The sequence below is a fragment of the Jaculus jaculus genome, chromosome 4 (assembly GCF_020740685.1).
Source record: "Jaculus jaculus isolate mJacJac1 chromosome 4, mJacJac1.mat.Y.cur, whole genome shotgun sequence".
Lineage (NCBI taxonomy): Eukaryota > Metazoa > Chordata > Mammalia > Rodentia > Dipodidae > Jaculus > Jaculus jaculus.
In genome coordinates this window covers 23,970,957-23,983,055 of record NC_059105.1, presented here as the reverse complement: position 1 = coordinate 23,983,055, position 12,099 = coordinate 23,970,957, and the positions used below count along the sequence as shown (strand labels likewise).

General features: G+C 46.5%; 2 protein-coding genes across 3 annotated transcripts in view; one reads left to right on the top strand and one right to left on the bottom strand.

The window, feature by feature from the left end:
- Scly (selenocysteine lyase) overlaps positions 1-12,099 on the bottom strand; it is a 31,133-nt gene that overhangs the window by 18,064 nt on the left and 970 nt on the right. For both annotated transcript variants that reach the window (XM_012952376.2, XM_045147881.1), the window contains exons 2-3: positions 10,540-10,652; positions 6,507-6,607 (exon numbers count right to left, since the gene is read on the bottom strand). In XM_012952376.2, coding sequence (XP_012807830.2) covers positions 6,507-6,607; positions 10,540-10,652 — 214 coding nt within the window. The remainder of the gene's footprint in view (positions 1-6,506; positions 6,608-10,539; positions 10,653-12,099) is intronic.
- On the top strand, positions 2,010-2,405 carry LOC101603873 (torsin-1A-interacting protein 2-like). The gene has a single exon (XM_004672962.1). It carries the CDS (start codon positions 2,010-2,012, stop codon positions 2,403-2,405), a length of 396 nt encoding a protein of 131 aa, XP_004673019.1.

Below are 12,099 nucleotides of genomic sequence, written 5' to 3'. Positions count from 1 at the left end.
TGCGCAAAGCTGGCAGGCCTCATTCCGTAGCACCTGGCCCCAGATGAAGACTGGGAATGCCAGACTGGGCAGCAGGGGCTGAGGTCCTTCTTTACCCCCGTGAGCTGCCAGGGGCCTAGCGGCGCACCATTCTTCCCTCATCACTCACTTGACTTCTTTCACCCAGCCCTGTAAGCCACCCGCGTTGCTGCCAGAGCTGTGGGCACTTCACAGCATGCTTGTCTTGCCCAAAACAAGCACAGGCAATCTAGATCTGGAAGACATCCAGGTGCCTCCCAGACTTGCACTAGTGTAAACACCACAGCCATGAGCATTTCTGTTCCTGTGTCCCAGCACACTGCCTCAGTTTCCCGCGATGTATACCTGTGCGGAATGGCTGACCAACAGCATGCAGCTTTCAACTTCACCAAGTAATTTCCACAATTCATATCCAGCCCGGCAGTATCTTCTGGGAACACGTGGCACCTGCACCCTAATGTCGGCAGCATGCTGGGTGGGCATGGGCACTGTGCTCGTGGTGGTACTTTTTTCACACACATTACCTGAGACCCTGGTGTTGGCTGCCAGGTAGAGAGCACCAGGGCTTCCCTGTGACACATGTGCTCATGTCTCTTGTCTGTGCTGTCTGCCTCAGAAAGAACGATGTGGTCCCTGACGTTCCGGACTCCCTCTGCCCTCCCTCAGTCACAGGGTGATCTTATGGCCTACCAAGACACTCAAGAACAGCTGGGCACTGGGACAGCAGAGCAGACAAAGGCTGCCCAGGCACCGTCTGGAGTCCGCAGGACACATGGCCACCCCCGTTGCATGCCAAGTGTATATACGCCTGTCGTGCATGTGTGCACTGTTTCTGACAGTCTCTCTGTCTTTACCTCAAACCACCAGAACATCTGCTCTCATTATCAGAGCTTACCTTGGCCTGGTGTGGGTTACAGCCAGCCCCTGTGCTGGGTTAGTCTTCTGGAAGTCTTTACTACTTTGGGCCATACAAAGAAGTTTGTGAAACTCCACTGAACAGAGGTCAGGGTTCAGACTGAGGCTGTAAGTCTAGAGACCAATTTGCAAAGGATTGATATGTTTACATTACCAAGCCTTTCAATCAGTGGTAGTGGCATGCTGCCCCTTTTCTCAGAACTTCTCTGAAGGCTTTTGGCACATTTCTAACTCCTGGTAGAAGTCTCTCAAATTCTTTTCACTGTATCTGTTTCCTAAGTATTTGATAATTTTGGTGTTCTGGTAAATTTCTGTTTGTTGCTGGCATATAAAAATCCTATTTACGTTTGTGCAGGGAGCGGAGGGAGCAGCGGGGGCTCTGGTCATACGGACGGCTCCACGATCAAAACCCGCCTAGAATGTAAGGTCTTTCAGAAAGGATCCCTCTCCGCCCCCACCTCCCTCCGGCACAAACAGAAAGCAAGGTATTTGACTCATTCCCAGTCCCTCCAGTCAACTCAACATCAGCTACTTCTCTGCGACTGGGTCCAGATTCAGGTCCTCCCACGACAGACTTCACTGGATCCACCCTCAAGAGGACTGTACCAGGTTGTCCCCACTACATCCTGTAAAGAGCCAAGGCCTTAAGACTGGGGTACGTGTCTTACGGTGGCAAAAGTGCCAGCACCAACAGAAGACTCACTGGACCCGTCAGCTCCTCTGTTCAGCAAGCATAATAACCTTACGAGTAAAGCAGAGTGAGCCGAGTGCCTCTGGGTGACACCACCACCTGCTGATAACACACAAGGAAAAATAACCCTCTTAGACTAGAGCTCTGTCCTCTCTTCAGACGCTGGGACCTGAAGGAACTGTTCTGAGGTCTGTGCTGCTAGTAAGGGACTGATAAAGTTATAGACTGCACTGTTCTCTTGAGTTCAGAGACTGAGGTGCAAGCCAAATTTAACACTCTTCAAGTAATGGTTGAACTGAGAAATTGCTAAAACCTGTAACAGGACTGACTTGCTGTATCTGTTACTATTGCTTCTTGATCTCACATTGCTCTTGGTGTTGTCCAGATGTTCTCCGATAATTCACACTGCCCTGATTGTGGGCAGCAATGGTTTCCTAGTTTAGAACTAGGCCATTGGTTATACCAAACTGAACTTGTTGAAAATGAGTGTTACCAAGTGTTCTTAGACCGCATTAACAGGGCCGATTACTGCCCTGAATGTTACTCTGATAATCCTGCTAACAGAAGCCTTGTTCTTCCTTGGCCTTTTCCACTTGAGTGGGCACCCCAAAATCTCACTAGGTGGACCTTTGAAAAGGCTTGTCATCCATTTATTCTGGGTCCTCCACTGGTTAGAAAAAGGATACATGATTCCAGACTAGCTGGTTTTAATCCTGCACTGCAATTAATCTTGACTAGAACAGACAAAACCTTAAACAAAAAACTTGGCCAAAGTAAGTAACTTCTACAACAGTCATGGAGGTATAGAGATTTTTTTTTTTTAACCAGTAGCCCAGGGAAGATGATCAATAACTAACTCATTTCTTTTATTTTCTGTCTTTTTCTTTTCTTTTTTTCTCTTTTCTTCCTTTCTTTTTCTTTTTCTTTCTTTCTTTCTTTTTTTTTTTTCTTTTTTGATGCTGGCCCTTATGCATGCTAGGCAAGTGTTCTGCCACTGAGCTACACCCCAAGCCCTTATTTCTAAATCTGACTTGATTGTCCCTACTTTGGGAATTCTTTAAACTGATGAATCTGTTTCTATGGTCTTTGTATATCTTGCTCAGCACAAATTTAATCAGTATTCCAGCCATACTCCTTATCTGGAACCAGATTAATTGTAATTGCTATAAATTATATTTTGAACCTAGCTCACTCTGAAAACGTACATAGTCTTATATACTGACATGTGATAATATTGTTCTGGAGGAAAGGCCCCATACCCTATGCCCCATAATTGTTTTTCTAAAAATAAACTTTTGTGAGAAAGCATCCTTGTTATAGCTGGACTCTAGATTATTCTAATATTTTAATAACCTATATTTTAAATAGTTCCTCTTACAAAGGAGATATATGTGTGTGTATACATAAAATTTATTCATATGTAACCATTCCTTATTAGCTCTTTGTAGCTTATCCTCAGTGTGACTGTTAGAATATTGATAATTGGCCACTGTCACATTCTATTAGAAAACACTTACATGGGTTACACAAAATGTATATAAGCACTGCCTGTTTACACTTACTTGGCTCTGCATAACGAAAGACTGCCCTGTCTTTGTACTGACTGAACATAAAAATGTCCTTCCTTTGGAAATGGAAAAGTACATCTCCTATGAGATTTATGACTAAAGAAATATAAAGCTTGACCCTGTGATTTTTTTAAATTTTTTATTTTTATTTATTTATTTGAGAGCGACAGAGAGAAAGAGGCAGATAGAGAGGGAGAGAGGGGGAGGGAGGGGGGGGAGGGAGGGGGAGAGGGGGGGGAATATGAATGGGTGCACCAGGCTTCTAGCCACTGCAAACGAACTCCAGATGCGTGCGCCCCCTTGTGCATCTGGCTAACGTGGGTCCTGGGGAACTGAGCCTTGAACCGGGATTGTTAGCGCTTAACCGCTAAGCCATCTCTCCAGCCCTGATCCTGTGATTTATGAACAGCCTAGAAGAAGCTTTTTTCTTAAACTTAAAATCTTGCTGGATATTGGCCACATTCTGGCCTGCTCTTATTCATGGAATCCAATTTAGAAATCACTATTGAAAACCTCTCAAAAGCCAAGATGCTAGGTTCTCCAGTGCTTATGTAGCTGCTCCACAGTGTTACTAAGAAGCCTGGTTCTTTGTGTCCTTCCTCCTTCCCCTGTTTGCTTTTTGTACTTATGCCTGTTTCTTCAACAAGTACAGTGTGGTTTGTTGTACCCAGACATTTCAGCGGCAACTAAAGGCTGGAAGTAGGGAGCAAAACGTTTTCTTCTTTCAAGTCTGTCTTATTTGGGAATAAAATCTCTCTGAAAAGTCAAAAAAAAAAATCCTATTTACTTTACTTTTTTATTAATTTTTTAAGTTTATTTACTTGTAAGCAGAAACACAGGGAGAGAGAGAGAGACAGACAGACAAACAGAGAGAATGGGCATGCCAGGGCCTCTTGCTATGGTAAGTGAACCCCAGATGCATATGCCACTTTGTGTATCTGGCTTTATGTGGCTACTGGGGAAGCAAATGTAGGCCATTAGGTTTTGCAAGTACCTTCAACTGCTGAGCCATCTTTCCAGCCCTCAATTTACTTTTCTATCTAAAACCTGCTACACCTACAACAAGCTGAAGAACTCACTCTGGAGTCTCAGGCTGGCCTCACGATGAACTCTCAATGATCCTCCTACCTCTACCTCCTGAGTGCTGGGATTAAAGGTGTGCGCTACCACGCCTGGCTCTCCTGGGTTTTCTATGTAAGCAAATGAGACACAAGTGCATCTGCAGGGGCCACATCCAGCACAGTGCCTTGCCGCATCTTCTCTAACTTCTTTTCAGTATCGTCTGCCAACTGCAAAATGAGATCCTTAGGGATGGGTCAGATCTCAAACTTTAAGACAACTTGGTAGGGTCAAGGGTATGGCACAGCAAGCTATTTTACACATAGTATTGTCCTGTGGGCATCTGGAATGACATAAATACTGGTAGATGGTATCAAGGTGATGTGCCATACAATAAGACTGAGCATCACTGTTTCTTTGAACAAAAAATATATAGCTGGGCCAGGGAGATGGCTCAGTAGTAGTTCAGTATGCTTGCTGGCAAAGGCTGCCAGCCCAGGTTTGATTCCCTAGGACCCACATAAATCCAGATGCACAAATTAACCCATGTGTTTGTTCAAAACAACAAAGAGGGTCTGGTGCATCTATATGCGTGCTCTCCTGCGTCACAACGAACTAAATATTTTAAAAATAACACCTCTAGCTGTGCTGGCACATTGCCTTTAATCCAGCACTCTGGAGGCAGAGGTAGAAGGATCACTGTGAGTTCAAGGCCATCCCTGGGCTGCAGAGTGAGTTCCAGGTCAGCCTGGGCTAGTGTGAAACCCTACCTCAGAAAAACCAAAATAGGTGCGCATGTGTTGCCTTGCACACTTGCGTCTGGCTTATGTGGGACCTACAGAGTTGACCACAGGCCCTTAAGACTTCTCAGGCAAGTGCCTTAACTGCTAAGCCATCTCTCCAGCCCTTTTTTCTTTTTTAAACATATTTTTATTTATTTGAGATAGGGAGGGAGAGGGAGAGAATGGGCACACCAGGGCCTCTAGCCACTGCAAACAAATTCCAGACACATGTGCCACCCTGTGCATCTGGCTTACATGGGTCCTTTGAGCCCAGGTCCTTTGGCTTTGCAGACAAATGCCTTAATTGCTAAGCCATCTCTCCAGCACCCTCTTTCTTTTTTCAAGGTAAGGTTTCACTCTAGCCCAGGCTGACCTGGAATTCACTATGTAGTCTCAGGGTGGCCTCAAACTCGCAGCGATCCTCCTACCTCTGCCTCCCAAGTGGTAAAAGCATGTGGCACTATGCCTGGTTCCCTTTTTCCTTTGCTTGTTAAGACACAGTGTCATGTAGCTCAGGCTGACCTTGAGCTCCTGAACCTCCTATCTCAGCCTCCCAAGTGCTGGGATTCTAAAATGTGCCACCATGCCCAGCAAGCCTGGCTCTGTTTTGGTTTTATTTATTTTGTTTGGTTTTTCCAGGTAGGGTCTCACTCCATCTCAGGCTGACCTAAAATTCACTATGTAGTCTCAGGGTGGCCTTGAATTCATAGCTATCCTTCTACCTCTGCCTCCCAAGTGCTGGGATTAAAGGTGTGCACCACAGTGGTCAGCCCTTTTTAAATAATATTTTTTAAATAAATAAAAATAAAAATAATATTTTTAAAATTTATTTGAGAGCAATGGGGGGAGAGAGAGAGAGAGAGAGAGAGAGAGAGAGAGAGAGAGAGAACGAGAACTGGTGCACCAGGGTCTTCTGCAGTTACACACGAACTCTGGATGCATGTGCCACTTTGTACATTTGGCTTTATGGTGGGTACTGAGGAATCAAATCCCAACAGTCATACTTTGCAAGAAAGTGTCTTTTAACCACTGAGCCATTTCCCCAGCCCAAACCTGGCTCTTTAATGTGATATTCTACTATTAATAAGACTGCTGGGCCCAGTGTGGTGGCATATGCCTTTAGCCCCAGAACTCAAGAAGCAGAAGTAGGAGGATCAGTGAATTTGAGGCCAGCCTGAGACTACATAGTGAATTCCAGGTCAGCATGGACTAGAGTGAGACCCTACCTCAAAAATCAACACAAACAAAAAAAGACTATTTGTAGCTGAGCATGATGGTGCATATCTGTAATCCCAAAACTCTGAGGCAAGATCATGAATCTCCAAGGCCACAATACCATTTCAAACAAAATCCCCAGATTTTGTGCCAGATGCACAAAATGGAAAATGAAAATAATACCAACACTAAGAACAAACCACTGTCTATATTCTATTGCAAATCTCTGATCTCAGAAGATGGTGGCTTGAACTTTACCTCAGTGCCCCCGGAAGTGAAGATGATGTCCTGAGGCCTCCCACCTACCATCTTCGCCACGGCTTCCCGAGCTGTATTTATAATGTCCTTGGCCTTTTTACCTTGAGAGACAAAAAGCAAGCTCATTAGCATTGCGTCCATGTTTAACGGGATGAGCACACACATGGGAACCGACGTGGGGTGATTCTAGGAGGAAACACATCCTCCCACTGTGAGCACGCCACACGCTACCACCTGGCATGACTCACGGGACAGCGTGACATGATACCAAGTCAGTGACGACCACCAAGATCTGAGGATCGTGGACAACCCGGGGTGTCTGGGCACCTGGGGTTCCCTATGCCCTGGCTTTCTTCTTTCCAGGTGCTAGAGGAGGGAAAGCTGAAGCCACCTGCCTGGCTTCCCAGTCATCAAGATAGGAGAATGAAAGGGCATACTACTGCTTAAGGTCATGCTGCAAAACAACAAAAATCAGTGAAGCAGAGCTTGTGACACCACACATGACAGCCAGGCCTTCTCTTACATGGCAGTCAGCCTCCCTGCAGGAACAAGGTTGGGGGCATTTGCCTTCACACAGTCATGTGCCCCAGCTGCTCAGAATGCTGATGCAGGAGGACTGCCTTGAGTTTGAGGCACACATGGATTATATAGTGACCCCCAGTTCAGCCAGAGCTACATAGCAAGGTCCTATCCACACACATACACAAAAAGCAGGAACCCTTGAAAACTTAAAAACATGCAAAGCAATTGTCACTTGTTTACACTACTGTACAGATCAACGGAATTTAGGCAAGTTGAGGCACTTTAAGCAGGACCCTGTCAATGTGCTGTGCTACACTGCCGTCAGCCTCAGGCAAGGCACCTGGGGGCACATGGTGTTTGCTCTACTTGGAGTACTGCTCAGGTCCCATACGCCTGACACCTCCAATTCTTTCCCCAATAGCTGCTGAGGAGCCCTGGGTGACTCCAAGTAGGGGTCTGTCCCCACATCTCAGAACAATTTCTGCTGTCGATCAGCTGGTGTGAGCATCAGAAGGCTCCATGGGGGAACTGTGGCCTCATGAAAAGGAGATATGGTGGGAACACCCAGAACCCAGGTAAAGGAGTGAGACTGCGCCTAGAGCCAGCCCTATGGCTCTGTGCCTGCTACAGTGCGAAGAGGGTGCTCAGCTGTAATCGGAACAGCAGCCCACCCTGCCGCCATCACAGACAAGGTACACAGATGCTTGAAGATGGGGTGGCGCTCCCTCCACAAACTTATGGATGCTCTACTACAGTCAACACAGTTTGGAGAAGCACCCACAGTTGCCAAGGGGGAGAAGCCAGAGTTCGGCAATCACACACACGCCTGTCATGGCTTCAGTGCGGGCAAGGAGGCAGGAAGAGCACTGCACAGGGAACCCGGTCTCCACAGTGCACAACGGTAAAACGGGCCTTCCAAGAGATTTGTCGCTGGGCGTGGTGGCGCACATCTTTAATCCCAGCACTTGGGAGGCCGAGGTAGGGGGATTGCTGTGAGTTTGAGAACAGTCTGAGACCACATAGTGAATTTCTTCAGCCTAGGCTAGTACGAGACCCTGCCTAGAAAAAAAAACAAAACAAAACAACAAAACAACAAAACAAAAACGAGATTTATCTTTCTGGGCTCCGATGGACTCATTATGCTATGTTCATAAACTGCAGATAACTTTATGACATTAACAGAAAGCGACTGCTCACCTCCTCCTCCAGTGCCCTGCTCGGAGATGCCTGTGGTAAACCTGCCTGGCACGTGGACCTGGGCTGGGTGCTGGTTGGTTGCTTTCAGGACCCAGTCCCCCGTAAACCTGCCTGGCATGCCAACCTGGGCTGGGTGCTGACTGTGGTCAGGAGCCAGTCCCCCACCTACCAGGTGACAGGGCCCTCACTTTCAGTTGGCATCAGACTACCTAGAACCAAAACTGCAATGAACAACTTGGCACAAGCACACATGGTCAAAGATCACCCTCAGGACACAGTGCTCTCGAGCAAATTCCAGAAGTGTCCTCCTCCTGTTTCTTTCCGTCCAGCAGAATTGCTAAAATGATGGCTGGAGCTGGAGCAGCCATCTGACCACAAGGGTCAGGGTCTATGTTGAAGGTAGAGAAGCAACAAGACGTTCCTCATGACTCTGGACTGTAAGCAAAAAAGTAAACTACAAACGGTGTAAGACACTGTTATTTTGAGATTTTTGTTTGTTATAGCAAAAGCATAGCACATTTCCCATACGTGCTAAGACACAATCTTTTGTAGGTAAGGGAGGGGAAACAGTGAAATTATGCTGCACTGCTGGTTTATTTTTCAGATACGTGTGGTATGTGAGTATGTGTGCACATTCATATGTATGTGGGCATAGATATGTGTGTGCATGTGAGTGGAGGCCAGGGGGCAACTTCAGTTTTTTTGTCAGGAACACTATCCACCTCTCATTGGCCTGGAGCTCACTAAGACTAGATGGCCAAGGGACCTCTCATCTCTGCCTCTCCAACACTGGGATCACAGGCACGTCACCATCACACCTGCATTTTGTTGTCATTGTTTTGTTTTGTTTTGTTTTTTGAGGTAGGGTTTCACACTAGCTCAGGCTGACCTGGAATTCACTATGTAGTCTCAGGGTGGTCCCGAACTCATGGTGATCCTCCTACCTCTCTCTGCCTCTGAGAGCTGGGATTAAAGGCGTGCGCCACCATACCCGGCTCTACCCCTGCATTTTGATATGGGCACTGAGGCTTGAACTCAGACTTTTATGCTCGGAAGGCCAGCATTTCATCCACCTAACTATCTCCTCAGCCCCACACTTCTTGTTTTATAAGACACTTTTCTTCCTTGACTGAGGTATGACTGTCATAAAGCCCACATCATCACCGTGGCTGCACACTGTACGGTTGTGTGAGCTTACATCCAGCTCTGTGCTATTATAAGCTAGGCTGTGATCACACCTAAATTCTTCCCACAGAGCCTCAAGGTTTCCTTGAGGTTTTAGAAGACATAAAATCATAGTATTGTAAAAATGATGAAGACATTTCCTGAACAGATTTTTTTTTTTTTTGCATTTCTACCTGAGTATCAACAGCAAGTGACTGTATATATCTTTCCTATCATTAGCCTGAAGCAAAGGCAGCTACAGTGGACTAGAAGCCAAGAACAGTCACTCCCGACTTCTGTCAGCCTTCAGTTCTTTCTCTCAGGTTTATCAATCACACTAGGAAGTTCAGCTGTGCTACAGATGTTACATTGAAGGCAAAGTCTAGAAATTAGCCAACAATAAGTTAATAAATTACTAGTATCCGGTTTTGAAAAAGCTTTCAGTTACCAAACTGCTATGAAACTTTTAGCAAGTAACCAACATGAAACCGACTAAGCCCTGCAAAGTGGACCATAGGCATTAATAAATCCTAGGGCTGGGTATTTCAAATCCTAACCCACAGTTAACTGAGTCATCTTAATCATCCCAATTAACATGAAAGGCTGAGTGTCCACCACCTGCTCTACTGCTAATAAACATTAACTGCGGAAAGTGAAACTTTCACCTGATCTGTCTGAAAAACATGTACTGATGTCTTATAGCTACTGACGTTAAGCAAATTATTTCCCAAAAGTTCAGATTTAAAGCTCTGTATTACAAGGGCAAGCCAGAAAAAAAAAAAAAAAAGAATACAGTTGTAATGGAAACAGTAAGTTTAAAGGGTAACTTCCCCTTTTTTAAAAAGACCAGGGTTATATGTGATCCTGGTAATTTAAAAGCCTTATCTGTCAACATGTGCAGGGAGTGACTTTGCTAGACATATCTAACTGGCACAGTCTCTACCAGCAGCTCTTACCAAGACTTTTCTCATCTGGGGAAGGGTGGCGGGAGAACATGGTAAACATTCAACATGAACAGTATATAGATCGTGACATCAGCAAGTCCTAACCAACAAACTTGGGCTTCTCAGACAAGACTTGCTCAAACCAAACCATGCATATGGGTGTACCCTTTCTCTGGCTCCCATCGTTGTTTTTGGAGTTACCTTACCTGCCACATAAGAGCTGCTGGGATTCCCCCAGGCCTCCCGCATAGCCTCGGTCACAGCCTCCATGACTGCTGGCTCCAGAGGGGTTGTTGCGTTGTAGTCCATGTAAACCTTCCTGAGGAGACAGAGGAAGCGGCCCATGAAGGCAAAGGAGCCGGGATGTGGGAGCAGCTGCCACTGTGCCTCGAAGCAGCAGGATCAAACACCCACGGTCCTGTGCACAGAGGGCAGGCCTCCATGATACACACGGGACAGTCTCCTTGCCCATCCTCCTGGTAGAAACAGCATGGGTTCATGGGTTCTAGTTACCCAGCACCTGTAGGCTCCCTTGTAACTGACAGGAGACCTCCAGCAGGCAGCCACCGCCTCCCTCAAACCCCACCGGAGTACAAGTCTGTGAGGGCAGAGCTGCGGCCCTACTCCAGGGCGGAGGGCGCAGGGCCGCCACAGCCAGGGAGCCATATTCCCCGCGAGGAGCAGGTCCTTGTGCTTTTGGTTCCTTTGTCTCAAATAACCATGCTCCCCACTCCAACTTAACCTTTATAGATCTCTGCTCCAAGGTTCTACAGCTCACCCAGCACTGCATGCCCCCTCCCTGCCTCCGCAGCAGGACGTCATCTGACCCTGTGACACATCTCTTGTCTCATGTGCATCACACAAGTGCAGCTTTGTGTGTCAGGCTTTGTCCCCTGCCCTGACACCAATAGCTGCTACACAGCAAGAGCTTCATTTACAACAGCACAAATACTGCAGAAAATGCCAACCCCCAGTGTTGCAGTCAGGTTCTTGTTGCTGCCAGAAAATACCCGACCAAGAGCAGCTTGTGGGAGAAAAAGGTTGATTTTGGCTTACAGACTCGAGGGGAAGCTCCATAATAGCAGGGAAAATGATGACGTGAGTAGAGGGTGGACATCACCTCCTGGCCAATATCAGGTGGGCAAAAGGAACAGGAGAGTGGGCCAAACACTAGCAAGGGGAAACTGGCTATGACACCCATAAGCCTGCCCCCAACAATACACTGCCTCTGGAAGGCGTTTATTCCCAAATCTCCAACAAGTGGGAACCTAGCATTCAGAACACATAAGTTTGTGGGGGACACCTCAATCAAACCACCACACCCAGAAATCCCCTAAGGAAAGTTACTTGTACATCTTCTTAACAGTGCTAGAAACACAGGGTAGGCCTACTGCCCGACAGTAGTAACTACTTCACTTGCATTTTAAATCAAAACGGCTCTCAGACCAACATACATGGAAACTCAAATACAAACACAAATACAATCATTAACTATACCCGTGAAGTCAAAGAGTGTAGGCAGAACATGTGATAGTTTCAGGGCATCATCTCTGCTGAGTGGTGTAGAATTACTCACCCATGTAGGCCCTGGGGCTTTGGGAAGTGTGACTGGCCGCCCTTGACCACTCTAGTATTGCAAAGACTCTGCATGTGCCCTAAATCTGTTCCTTCCCATAAACAAGGATCCCAAATGTCCCACACTAGCTTGTGTGCTGACTGCAATGTCTGTTGCTGGTGTTTTAACTTCCGGCTTGTATTTCACATTA

Bases quoted from the DNA above. Each gene is read 5' to 3' on its own strand.
- LOC101603873 (XM_004672962.1), top strand. From the start codon at position 2,010: ATGTTCTCCGATAATTCACACTGCCCTGATTGTGGGCAGCAATGGTTT.